The 14,255-nt window shown below is 39.3% G+C and overlaps 1 protein-coding gene across 3 annotated transcripts in view; it reads left to right on the top strand.

Annotated features, from left to right (window-relative positions):
• Positions 1-14,255, top strand: part of NRXN3 (neurexin 3) — a 909,976-nt gene that overhangs the window by 376,809 nt on the left and 518,912 nt on the right. For all 3 annotated transcript variants that reach the window (XM_054400548.1, XM_054400546.1, XM_054400549.1), the window contains 3 exons: positions 3,341-3,722; positions 4,863-5,053; positions 5,589-5,762. In XM_054400548.1, coding sequence (XP_054256523.1) covers positions 3,341-3,722; positions 4,863-5,053; positions 5,589-5,762 — 747 coding nt within the window. The remainder of the gene's footprint in view (positions 1-3,340; positions 3,723-4,862; positions 5,054-5,588; positions 5,763-14,255) is intronic.

Here is a 14,255-nt window from a genome sequence, read left to right as displayed (position 1 = left end):
GAAATCTTATGTAAGACCTGGTTGATGTGACCTGGGCAAATTAAAAGAGAAGTTTGTGCTGAATTCGGCTATGGCAGTTGGTGTGACTCTCCAGTATAGTCCTAACGACTCAGAAATACCTCTGGCAATCACTAGTCAAGAGTTTTGTTAACTGAACAGCAAATGCAATCAAACAGGATAACAGTCCTAAATTTGTTCTACCTGTAGCACCCTGGAAAAAATTATTCAGGTGTCCGTTTTCCACAAAACTAGTACAAATTCAAATCTTTTTGACCCTTCTTTTCTTTTAAATCTGCCTGAATTTGACCGGCATGTCAAAAGGTGGTTAGAGGTGGGAGCACCAATGTTGTGTTTCTTTTGGACTGTTTCTTTTGGAAAACCTTCTAAAATTGAAGGGCTTTTTCCCTGTGCAGTAATTACATTAGCAATGTACTAGAAGGTTAAGTAGGGAAACATGCTGTCCTTTTCCACAGCAGCTTTGCTTGCCTGCTTACATTAAGAAAGGACAATGCAGCAAAGAAGTTAACATCGATGTTTGTAATAAAGGAGGTGCTTTCTTTTAAGTTCTCCTTTGAAAAATCTGTAATGAATGACACAGAGCATGGTAAAGGAAGGAGAGGAATCTCCGTAAGTCATGTGAGTACAGCCCAAAGGAACTGACATCTTTACCTTATAAAGTTCCTAAAGAAAGCTGGCTAAGTCACTTGAAGTCTGATCTTCCAAAGCCAACCACTGATCGTACCTGTCCTTTTGGGAGGTAGTCATTTGTGATAGTACATCTTATTTCTGAAAGCGTTGAGTCTTAAAACCAGGGAATGCTCTGGACTTATTACATATCCCACTAAATTAGATGCCAGATATTTCTGTGATATATTGATGTTTCTCTTCTTCAGCTTTGTGTATATAAAACTGAAAGTTATATTCCTTAATCTTGCAAGAGCAGTAGAATATAAAGTGAATATTTGAGGATAATTTACGCCTTGTGCTGCTGAACTTGCAGGCTGGCTGTGGTCACTCACCCAGCTCATGGCTCAAGATAAGGATAGAGAAATTGCTTACCAGTTACTGTAATGGACAAAACAGGCTTGGTTTCGGGAAAATTAATGCATTGCCAATTAAAAGTATAGGTAGATAGTCAGACAAAGACGAAAGGTAAAATAACCTCTCGCCCCCTCCTTTTCTCAGGTTTGCTTCTTTGCTCCTAACTCTTCTATTTCTACCAAACCCAGTGGTGGAGGTGCATATGCAATGGTGGCTGTGTTCAGTGTGTAATAAGTTCCTTTCTGCCTCTTCTTCCTCCTCACGCTTTTCTCCTGCTTCAGTCTGGACCCTTGCCATGGGAGGCAGTCCGTTGTGAAGTGCTCCACAATAGGTCCTCTCCATAAGCTGTCAGGAAAAACTGACATGGGATGCATTATGGGTGTCTGCTCCACTGTGGTTTTCTCCATGGGCTGCCGGAGAATTTCCACTGTGGTGCCTGGAGTGTCTCCTCCCCCAATCCTTTTCTGATCTTGTTTTTTGCAGGGTTTAAGGATTTTGGTTGTGTAGGGTTGTTTTGGTTTTTTATTTTTTTGGTTGGTTGTTTTGTTTTCCATTTGTTCCTCAAGTTGTGGGCAGCATTTTTTTTTTGGTTGGTTGTTTTGTTTTCCATTTGTTCCTCAAGTTGTGGGCAGCATTTTTTTTTTTTGGTTGGTTGTTTTGTTTTCCATTTGTTCCTCAAGTTGTGGGCAGCATTTTTTTTGGTTGGTTGTTTTGTTTTCCATTTGTTCCTCAAGCTGTGGGCAGCATTTTGCCTGTTTTCTTAAACATATTTTCCCAGGTGCCACCATCATAGCTTTGGGGCCCAGTTATGCCCTGGTGGGGGCGTCCATTTGAGGTGGCTGGAACTGTGTCCAGCATGGGACAGCCCCAGCCACATGTAACAGAGGCTGCCCTGTAGTGACCCAGCAGCCAGCACCTCATCACAGATACCTGAGTATTCCTTAACACTGAAAACATTTCTAAAGACCAAGACTGGTTTTGATTTCACATTATAGCGCTGCATTTGGAATTAACATTTCATTGAAAAAATCAAGTTGCTTATAGCAGCTTCTAGATGTTTTAAGGGACAAAACATTCTGATTAATTTGACAGAACTCTGAAAGAGGGCACTTGACAAATATTACATGGATTCTGTGAGCAGTTTTCAGTTAATGGAAATCTTTGTGAACAGTTTTTCAAAAAAGCAAAAAACCCCTCAGGTTTTTAAAATGCCATGTTTTAAAAGTTGTCCTGGCCTGACTTTTCCTGGTCTGGTGTCTCTCTCAATCTATAAGACTAGTAGCCAAAGCAGGAACTAAACGTAAACTCAATGCAGCACTGCAGAAAATTTAATGAGCAAAAAATATTGACATATGTCCTTTCAATAATGGTTGTGTATTGAATGATGAGAAAACAAATCTTAAGTAACTAATGAATTTAATATTATTTTTGTATCCTAAGCACCTCAAGGCCTATGTAGAAAGGCTACTTGCTTGTGTGATCGAATAGTTAAAACTGTCTAAATGAAGATCTATAGAGGACTAAAATAGGGTTATTTGTAAGGTTTTCATTGTGATGCCTGACTTGTACTCAAAAGTATCATTTAGCATATCGTTGTATTTCATCTATCTGTGTGGAATCTGTGTCTGTACTGATGCCTATTATACTTACAGAAATATTTAAATATGCTTCAGGAATAGTCTGATGCATTTAGTATACTGAATAGCTTTAATATTTTAACTGACAGGTTAAAATTTGTCAATGTGACAAACATTGCAAGTGACAGGTTGATGATTTAAATATATGGAGGGCTTTTGTTACACTCTTGTGTGTTTCCTTCCTGCTGTGGTCATAAGAGAAATAACTTCAGGCATCAGGAGAGAACAACACAATAAATATCATCACATTTCTGACTATGCTCACTTCTTTGTATTAATCTATGCTTATTAAGTTTTTTCAGGAGGTGCACTTGCAAGGGTTGCTTGAGGTGTCAGAGTTGTTTGGCAGATGGACTAATGGATCAAATAGATCACTGTAGACTTTAAGTGAGAGACCTAGTTTTCTTTGCAGAGGAAAATACAGAGCTTGCTGCCCTTGGCTCTAGTTCTGTTGTCTCTCTTCTGCCAGGGTTGGGCAACTGCTGGACTCCTGCCTCTCCACTGAAAGTCTATATGTTCTTTCTCACACAAGTAGCTGAACAGTGATCAGATAGGATTGTTAGTAGTGCTTTTAGCCTGGAAACTGAAGGGTGAAAAGCTCCATCTAACCTGTTAGTGATACCTCTGCTTTCTGCATATTCTTCCTTGTTTCTGTTCTGCAGGCACAATGGTTGGTGATCACACCCGCTTGGAGTTCCACAACATTGAGACAGGGATCATGACAGAGAAACGATACATCTCTGTCATCCCCTCCAGCTTTATTGGCCACCTCCAGAGCCTCATGTTCAATGGGATGCTCTACATTGATCTGTGCAAGAATGGTGACATTGACTATTGTGAGCTGAAGGCACGCTTTGGTCTCCGCAACATTATAGCTGACCCTGTGACGTTCAAGACCAAGAGCAGCTACCTGACCTTGGCCACCCTGCAAGCTTATACATCCATGCACCTCTTCTTCCAGTTCAAGACCACCTCAGCTGATGGTTTCATTCTCTTTAACACTGGGGATGGCAATGACTTTATTGCAGTTGAACTAGTCAAGGGGTAAGTGATTTTCTGCTATATTATACCAGTTTATTTATAGATCAATGTATAGATAAGTTTAAAATGCTTGTGTAAAGAGAAATTAATCACATCTTTTCTGTTTACTGAGGTGTATGACAAAGCAATTAGACATAAACACTGAAGCTTAAGATCTTCTCTGTGTCTGAAAGACACTTTTGCATTGAGAAATGTTAAAGATTTAAGTCCTTTTTTGTCTTGTTAGTCTAACAATTTGTCCTGTAGACCTTGCAGCTTGTTAAAAAAAATGCTTTGCTGAACAAATGTTGATCTTTTACGCCCATAGTGACAGTATATGTGTTTTCTAGTCCTATTTATTTCAGTACAACTATATGTCCTGGGTTCAATCTGTTTCATTTTTAACTTTGCACATATTTCTGTAAGTGGGAAACAGGGTAATAAAAAATTCCCAAGAGTCATGAGATTCTTGGTTCTCTCTTGAGACTTGAATTTTTTTTCTGTTGTTGGTTGGTTTGTTTTGTGATTTATTTTTTTTTCCCCTCCTTTTTAAGTAGAATATTTCTCTTCTATCCTCAGGTGGATTTCTGTGTTTGAACTATATAAATAATTCAGAGTAACGCTCCCACGAATTCAGTCTTTGTTAGGATCTTTATTTTTTGTGAAAAGTTTTGCTAATTGTTTTCCAGCTGTTGGATCTCATGTGAATTTTAGTACAATATTTGGAGTGGGTTTCTCAGTTAACTTCTTAAGGGAGTTATTCAAAACTCAGAATGAATCTGGAGAATATATGCCCCAAATAAGCGTATTTAGTATTGCTCTTCTGTACATTTATTGATATTACCAACTTTAAAAATAACTATATGCATAGACAGAGTTTTTGTCTATCTGTGAGAACTTGGTGAAAAAGAGGAATGCTTTGTGCTCAGACCTCCGTTATTCCAAATGTCATCATCTCAAAATACTAATCCTTGTGTTCTACCGGTGGAAAGAAAACAGCTATGTTGTTTTCAAATCAGTGGATGATATATTTCACTTACTAAAATTTTAAAACCCAGAGATACTTCTCTTTATGACTTTCTAAACTAATTTATCAACTCTGGTTAAAATTCAATAGCACTGGAGTTCTTCCAAACTTTTAACAAGTTCTTGCTATGTTTGCAGGTACATACACTATGTTTTCGACCTTGGAAACGGACCTAATGTTATCAAGGGCAACAGTGATCGTCCTCTTAATGACAATCAATGGCACAACGTTGTCATTACCAGAGATAACAGTAACACACACAGCCTAAAGGTGGACACTAAGGTGGTCACTCAGGTTATAAATGGTGCCAAAAATCTGGATCTTAAAGGTAAATTATACAAGACTGGCAGTTCCCCCTTTATTCTTTTGGGGATAAGCAGTGAACAAGAGAGCTTGTAAAACCATATATTACAGAACAGTAAATCTGGAATTTGCTGGTTTCTTTTTGCTTTCAAATTAGTTTTATTCTTTCTCTGTTTGACAGTTTCCTCTAGCAGAATAGTTTGTTATATTTTGGGGTTTTTTTTCAGAAACTGATTGTTATCCTACCATTTTTCCTAGTTAGCATGTAATTTCTACTGGAATCTTTGGAGTGGTTTTATTTGTTTTTCTTTTGTGATTATTTTTTTCAGTTGTGTTTTGGCTTGGTTGCTTGTTTGTTTGTTTTGTTTTGGTTTTCTTTTTTTCTAGTAAAAGAGGCAGAAATTACTTCTTGTACAATATTTACTCTAGTTTAAACTTTTTCTGAGCAGCTGTTTGGCTTGCTCAGTGTTTGGGGTGGGAGAGGGAGGAGGAAGGAGAAGAAAAGCCACTCTAAAAGTTATGTAACATTTTACTTGTATGTTCACTCCTTTCTCCTCTAGGTGATCTCTACATTGCTGGCCTTGCTCAAGGCATGTATAGCAGCCTTCCAAAGCTAGTGGCCTCACGAGATGGATTTCAGGGCTGTCTAGCATCTGTGGACTTGAATGGGCGTCTGCCTGATCTCATCAATGATGCTCTGCACCGCAGTGGGCAGATTGAGCGTGGATGCGAAGGTAAAATTGCTGTCAGAGAAGTTCCCCTCTCAGGCACTCCTCTCTTACTTCATTGCTGTCCCTTGGTCATCTATGTGTCCGCCTTTGTGTTCATTTCATTAGTTTATTTCCATTGTGGCATCCTTCAGTACATTTGTGTCTTCCAACTGCTGCTTAAGGATAGCTGGCTTGTGCAAGAAGCTAGGAGCTGTTTTCTTGCATACGACCTCTGAGGTTGTACCTCCAGTAGTGGATGGTACTGGCACGGACTACTATTTGCCAGTACTTTTCTCAGAGTGGCTTGTTGACATTATAGTACTCTTCAAAAGATATTTTGAAAGAGGTTCTGAACCTTCAATTCAGTTGTGCTTCAGAGCTTGGCATCACGTTTCTTTGGGATCTACAGAATTAAGTATTTTGAAAACCAAATAGAGACATGGGCAATAGAAGTTAGAAGGAACCAAAGGGTGAAGATTGGACTAAAACAGGAGTTTCTTTTTGAAGAAGTGGGCCTCCACTGAAAGCACTGCTGCCATTCTCTCTACTGCTTGGAAAACCTTTCTTTTCTGTAGTTTTCTTTTCCAGCTGGTATTAAAACAAATATTAGGAGTCTTGTTGTGAGGCATGTAAATAGTAGGGATTTCTTGAAACTTTTTAAAATAACTTACTGTTTCTGCTAAGCTCTCATTAATTAACTGAACATTGGTTTAGCAGCATTGACTCAGTAACATGCATATGGCATCAATTCCCAAAACACTTGGGATACTTACCCAAAAAATATGGTTTGGCTGTCTGAGCTACATGAAAATCACCAGTATGCCTAGCTTCATGGAATACCAGTCTGCTATGTTGGCTACTGGTCACTAGAGGAAGATAGTTTATCAGTGAAGTTGTCTGGTATGCATGTTTGCCAAAAAGATGTATCTCCCAAACTGATTCTTCAAGGCAGAACTTCACAAAGTTAAATTACTCATTGATCGTATTTCCCTGCCATGTCAGATTACAGATTACATCATGCTGAAGCCTTGCCACTTGTTCAGACTGTCTCTTAGGTCCAAAGGTATCATCTTCATGCTCTCTGAGTATTCATGAGAAAAGGAATTGGCAGTCCAATTAAATCTTATCCCTTCTTTGTCTGCCAATATTCTGGGAGCTCCTGTGCTTCAGCCCTTCACCCATACTCACAAAAATACACTGGTCTGTGAGAATTTCATGTCATGTCAGAGGAGTTCACTCAGTGTCAACACACACCACTTTCACAGCATTGGTAAATGCTTAACATCTGTAGTCTGTCTTCAGGTCTTTGTACTGTATTGAATGGTGCCCATTACCCACCTTGTTCCTTGTGGAAATGAGCATAATGTAGGAGAACTTGTGGCTTCGCCCATTTGAGGCAGAGCCAAAACACCCAAAGAAACATTCCTTTTCTGTACTGTTGGTTCAAGAGGAAAAAAAAATGCATTTGGGGTGTTTTTGCACATATTTTTCTGATTACTTTTGGCGCACTAAAAGCTCTTCTTCAAACTTAGTGATTTCTGGTAATTCTTTTATTTAAAATAACCTTAATTTGTTTGCTACATAGCCTGCGTGATATCTCTATTATCTCATCTCTTTGAAAGGACCTCTCATACCCTGTTGCTCTGTGTGAGGCTCAGGAACAGTCATAATACTTTCCCAGAAGACTCTACCCTGTTTTTAGAGCTGTGATGTTTCCTACTGCTGTACACAGTGTAGTTCTTTCAGTTCCTATTACTGAGTTTGCATAATGTCAGTGCCACTCTCAAAGTGTTGTCTAAGGAGTCTCTCTAACTCTTCTCAAAGGGCTTAAAGAAAACATTCCACATCAGGATTGGATAGAATTAGAAAGTTTAGATGAAAATGATATTTATAAACTACATGCTACTGGGAAAGCATATAAAATACAAAGAAATCTGTAGGTCATGGTGCTCCAAAAACCTCCTTCGGCCAAAACTTCCATGAAACTCTCTCCAAACCAGGCAAAAATCCTGGGTGTGAACGCCACCCCCACACTAAGCCTCTCTGCACCCCCCTGTAGTCGAGGGATGCAGTTATGGATTCAGCTTGCCAGCTCCAGGGTGAACCAGGCTGCTCCAGGCCCACGTTGGCAGCATGAGTAGGGCTGAGCAAGGAGCAAGGCCAAACCAGGCCTCACTGCCCTGCACCAAACCTGAGATGAGGCTTTGCACACCCACCCAGGAGCAGAGAGGGAGGGGAAAAAAGGAGAAGGTGCAGCTTGTGCTATCCCCTTATAAATGGGAGGCATTATGGGAATGAAATAACAAAAAAACTACACTTTCCAGTCCACCCCTGGACCTCTCGGGTACTCCTGGAAAAATTCTCTGTGGTTTCTTAAAGGCACCCAGCCTCAAACCATGACAGGCATGTTCTTTGGTGCTTGCTGTGTGTGCTAATGTGGTACCGGCACAGCTGCTGCCTGGCTTTGGAGACTGATTCACTCTCAGAAGAATCAGGAATGTGAGTCTGAGTTCTAAAGCCCTTCAAACAAGATTCAAAGTTGTAGACAGACCTGAAAAAATGGGAGGGAAGGTCAATGATGTTTCTTATTCTGTCTCTGTTACTCTCACTCAAGTAAGAACTTGATCTTACAAAGCAGTGCCCATGCTATCACGCTGAACGGCCTCTGCTCAATACCGAAAGAACTGATGAAGAGCAAACCCTTCTCTTTGCCAACGTTTAGAATTAGTAAACCCCCCTGGGAATTAGGCCAGAAAGCTGTTTTCATTTGGGTTTTTGAATCACAGCAGTTGCCAAGGCTTCATCTTACACCTTGACTGCTGCCTGCTGGTGTCTGTTCTTACTGCTGCCACTGGAAGTCACACCTATCTTTTCTTTCTCTAAGGAAAGAAAAACTCCACACATATTTGCTCCTTATTTAAGTGTCTCTATCTTTTTTCCTTCTGAATTGATCCTGAGTGCAGTCTTAACAATATTTTTAAGGTCTGAATTTCCAAGCAGTTCTTGCTTAATGTGTTTGTAATAAACAATTGCAGGCTTTTTGGTTGAATAGTTGCACTGTGTGTTGTTTTGCAGGGCATGTTCTTATTTCATCATGAAAGGCAGTGGGACCATGTACATGACGAAAACATGCATGCTTAAAGAAATCTCATTTCATCCCCATACATGAGTCTTGCCTTCCAAATGTGGTGTGAGAGAGATTTCTGCTAATGCTTGTCTCTTGCTGAGGCTTCGCTTTCAGAAGCAGAGAAGATTACAAGGTGGCAGCTGTTTTCTCTGAAACTGTCATTTTGATCTTGAGACAGAATCAATGGATATGTGAAGGAAGGAAACCTGAGGGAAAAGTAGAATGTGAGATGCAGGTCAGCAGACAACACTGTCCCACCTAAGACAGACCAGTATCACTACAAATAGGTGACGTTGACGCATCCTGTTTGCATTTGTTAGCTCTGTGTATTTCAGTACTCTATTCCATACCACTGATAATGTTTGGCAACTTTTAACAGAAAAGTGGAAAGTAATATCCTTTATTTTCTTGGTTCTACTGCCACCTGCTTTGTTCAGTTTGGTCAAGACATTGAACGTCCTTGGCCACGTTGTTCCTGTTGTGTTCAAGTATAATTCAGCCTTGCTGTGCACCAAAGCACAAACCTATCACATTATACAATTAGCTACATTCCAGTGATGGGTAAGGCAGTGCTCATATTTGATCAGGAGCAGAAAGTACTTTCAGTATAAATTACATTTATGTGAGAGCTTTTTCTTTAGGACCTGGAGAATTCCAAAGTCATTAACTGAAATGCAGGCATCCTTGCGACTGAAAGTGACTGGTGTTTCATAGCGTGTGGTAGTACTAGAAAATCCCACGACCTAAGACAAGAATTACTTTATCTCTGCCTATCAGTTGTCATAGAATCTTTTCAGTGGGAAAAGACCTTTAACATATCCAGTTCAACCATTCTCTAATTCTGCCAAGCCTAGGGCTAAACAGTGTTCCTCAGCTCCACATCTCTGCCTCTTTGAAACACCTTCAGGGACAGGGATTCAACAACCTCCCTCGGGAGCTTGTTCCAGTCTTGGAGAACCGTTTCAGTAAAGAATTTTCTTCTAATGACCAGCCTAATCCTCCCTATTCCTCTCTCCTCATTTGCTGCATGCTGAAGGAAGTCTTGTTCCTATATTTTCTTTAAATTATCTATGGTGGGACTTGTTTAGGACATCACAAAATAAATAACCTCTTTATCCCATTTATAAGTGAAATATCAATTTCTTTTTGCATTATGCAGCTTTCCTTGTGTGCTGAACAACTTTATGGTTTCAGCTTTTGAAGTCTGCCACTCAGTCACCAGATGATAACTGCCACACTGACCTGTTTTGTTGTGTTCTGTAGAGCCACAGGTTTTAGCAAATGATGTTGTGGATGGCTATCTGGAAGAAGAGAACCCAAGAGTGTCTGAAATGTCAGATGAGCCCATGGAGTTAAAGCTCCACACCACACAGTGGGGTTTTTTCAGTGTATGGTGGTCAGGTTTATTTTTATTACTTTTACATTCCCTGATTTTATTTTTATTGCTCTTTTGCATTTCCTGATTTTGCTCTTTTGCATTTCCTGATTTTTTTTTTTTTAATTTTTTTTTTTTTTTTGGAAACATAGTCTTGGAGGTCTGGTCAGATCACTAGTGGCAGCTCATGTTTCCTGGGAAGCTATTTGACAAAACCAGAAAACTTGTTGCTGCCTGGTATTTAAAATCTGCTCTGAGTTGATGTGGTACTCGCAACAGGGAGAACGAAATTTCAGGAAAACGACATTATACCGATATATTTACTCAATTTCCAGAGTATCTTTAGCTCTCATGCTAAGCGCTTTTTTCATCCTTCTACTATGTAACAAGATGCACCTTCCTTCTACCACCATCCCAGAAAAATAGGTTGGTGAAAGGGCCTGTGACAAAAGGAAGGAAAGTGGTGAACAGCTGAATGGTCCTTGTGTCAGTATTGGGTCAGGCTACCGAACACTCTGAAGAGAGTCAGTTCTGTTGAAAGGATTTCATGTTGGGACCCCACTTTACCTTTCCTCACCTGTTCCACTGATAACAGCTTCTCACAAAGGAGAGTGATTATTATTGAACTACCTGACATTGTTCCAGATGTTTTGAGCCTTCTGTGTCCTAATGTAATCTTCATCCAGATCCTGGAGTGAAATCATAATCTTGTGCTACTTGCCATGAAATAGTGTGTTTGACCTCTGGAATTCACTGGTGCATGAAAAGCATGAATGACACATACAGGCTGGAAAATCAGAGATGCAGTTTGCGTACTAAGCAGTATGTGGAAAAAAAGAAAATCTGATCTCATGCTTAAAATCTCACAGCAGGATAATGTCAGAAAGGATTTCACCCTTTGTCTGCTCAGTAGTGAAGCTTCAAATCTGGTGATACTTCGTTTCCTCTGTGGAGTTAAAGATTGTTCATTAAGGAGAATATGGCTCTCCTGTTCTTTATGCTTTTGTATTCCATTTTTTCAGTGCTACTGGAATTATAGAACAGATATAAACTTTGCTCCAGCTCAGCTACAAAGATGGTAAGGAGCAGGGCAGTTAGGAAAGGTGCTTGCTTGTTGCACAGAAATTAAATATTAGAATCCATCTCAAAGAAGGTGGATGGAGAAGTACATCCTCCTCTTCTTTCCACCCCTTCCCCCTTTCTTTTGCATTATGTTCAAAAAACTCAGGGGATTTTATGGCTCTATGTAGTAGAGCACTTCCAGAAGTGGGAAGAAAAATCTAACTATCTCAGAAGGGAAGGTAATTGCTGTCTTGAGTCATTCGTGGGATGTAAAACAATAGCAAAGATTAAAAATGTTAAAATTGATAGGAAGCACAGGAAATGGCATCTGTGCATGCCAGTTCTAATTTATTTAGTGCTACAAGTAAAAGGAGACAATGGAGGAGAGAGATACCAATCTCTTTTCAATATCAGCTCTGATACTAGGACTTTTTAGGAACAGAAGGTTGTAAAGGTGAGTATGCACTTCTTAAATAGACATATTTTGGGCAGTGAGGTCAGTGGTTTGGTGTTTTGTTGTTCCATTGTGCTGTATAATAGAAATATGTAACCTTCAGACCTTTAGTGGCAAGGGATTCAGGAGCTGCTGCCTGTACTCCCATCTTTGTCCTCTGTTTTTTCCATGCTGAAAGAGAAAACCTAGAATCAAGGTGTAACAGGAAAAAAAAATCTATTTGGCTTTCTTGTGAACTGTGTACTCTGTTGAAAGAAAACGATCCTGTACCTAAATGGAAGAGCATCAATGGTATTGTTTTGGTTTGGTTTTTTTATTATGCTCTGCAATTTTCAGAAAGTATACTTGGATCTTCATTCATATTTGGTACATTTATGATTCTCTTTTGCCATATGGACTATGATTTGACCACAGATAACAAGATCATTCCCACCTAGGGGAAAGAGGGAAGTTGTACTACTGTTGTTTCTGTTGATTGCTGTGATCAAATTGACAAAGATTACATGAGTCTCAAGAGTGAGCTGTCTCTCTGCCTGTTGATGGAAGTTTTCTTAAGGATGTGTTGAAAGCCATGAGCAAGGAGCAGCTTGTGAGGAGGCAAGATTTTACTGTCACTTTATGTCCAGTGCCAAGTTCAGTTCTTGGGATAAACAGAGGTTGTTGTATTCCAGAGCTATCTGTTCCCTATGATTCTCTGGCAATAAATCCACTTTGGACAAAAAGCCAGGGTAATCTGTGCTTTTATTAGACAGAAAACTTAAGTTCAGATCCAGAGCCTGGCTAATGGGCTGAAAGTCAAATAGATTTTTTTACTAAACTGGATTCTAAGTATTTCTCATATGAGACAAAAATCTGTCTTGAATTGTTGGTAAATGCTGAGAGATGGGTGTTAAGAATGTGGTATTTTCCCCATTCTTTTTCTACTACCTGTGAATTCTATGACTTTGTGTGTGTGTGTGTGTGTGCATGAAATGTATTTACTCTTTTGTATATGGTTTTGTTACCTGTTGCTTAGTTGGGTTATGGTAGTCATGTCCCTCTGTGTTCTTGTTCCTGCATGTATTGATTATGGATATTGGCTGTGGTGGTTATACCAATTACTTTTATTTATTTAAAGTAATGTGATCCTGGTTTACCTATGTTTACACTAACCTGATGTTTATTGTTTCTGCCTTTTTTGTTTGTTTGTTTGCTAACAAAGTTCAGTTGACCAAAGCTGACCTGCAAGGTAGAGAAGGTTCTTCTTCCCCATTACTGGTTTGAACTGAAAGATGCTTTTTGGTGCCTTTTACTGGATGCAATCACACCCCTGAGACAGAAACAGAATGTCAAACCCTAGCCCTTCTGGAGGGGATATCTGGGTTGAAGAAATACATGTCAAACAATGGACAAATTGTTTTTGTTGACCTGAGGGGTTTGACTGTATCAATCTCTGAATATTCCTTAGACAACAGGTTGATTTCCTGAAATGTCCTAGTGATTGTTCAGGCAAATGAGGCTGCTGTGTATAGAGACATAGAAAGTCCCCAGTGGTTTACAAAATAAAAAAGCTGGCTTGGATTCTTCAGTACTGATCTTAAGCATTGAGATCAGGAAGTAAAACCTAAGGGTTTTTTGACTTGGGAGGAAAAGAAAAAAATCCACAGAAATAACTTTCTGGAATTTCAGTTTAAAAAAAAAATCTATCAACTACAAATTCCTTTAGTAGCTAGGTGGCATTTTACAAGTCATAACTAAGAAAACATGAGTGTGGTCATGCCTGATCCTTTTGTACCTGTCAGGTCATTTTTAGAACCTCTTACTGGATAGCCTCTGTTTTTTCACAAAGCAGATAGGGCTCTTGCACATTGCTGATCCTCACATAAATTCTTATTGATATATTTTATTACTAATTGCCTGCCAAGTGAAAAGGGATCAGTTAGTGATGTTCAAGGCTGTCAAAAGGTTGAGAACTATGTGCATGTTGTTAAAATACTGGAGCTACTTGAGTGAAAGCCGTTAAAGAGTAATTTCAGTAGAAAAAAGGATAAAAAATGGCAGAAACCAAAGATGGCTCAAAAAATAAAGGCCTGATAGTAATTGAGAATATGCCACTTGAATTACAGAGATATGATGATGGGGTAGAGTGCTGACAAGAAAACCAATTGGATGAATGCTAATTTTTAGGGGAAATATAATGAAGGAAGGATTAATGGTACAATTACATACATGCATGAATACATATAAATACCCTAATTCCCTGGGACATAAGTGAGGAAACTTGCTTATTAGAATTAACAAGACTAGTGTACTACTATAACCAGAGAGATGTTTTATATGGCATTGAAAGTCTATCCCTTTAGCCATGATAGTGAAAGTACACTTCCCAACTCACCTAAAGAGACTGCAACATAGAGTACAGATTAATTTGTTCCTGAATGATGTGGAAGTTAAAGACAAAATGCTCCTCCTTTTTAGTGGAAAAGGAGGGAATGCTCTCAGGTGTAAGGGGAAGTTAGA

The sequence above is a fragment of the Indicator indicator genome, chromosome 4, assembly GCF_027791375.1.
Source record: "Indicator indicator isolate 239-I01 chromosome 4, UM_Iind_1.1, whole genome shotgun sequence".
NCBI lineage: Eukaryota > Metazoa > Chordata > Aves > Piciformes > Indicatoridae > Indicator > Indicator indicator.
The sequence above is the reverse complement of the archived record's forward strand: the minus strand, read 5'-3'. Positions and strand labels throughout refer to the sequence as shown.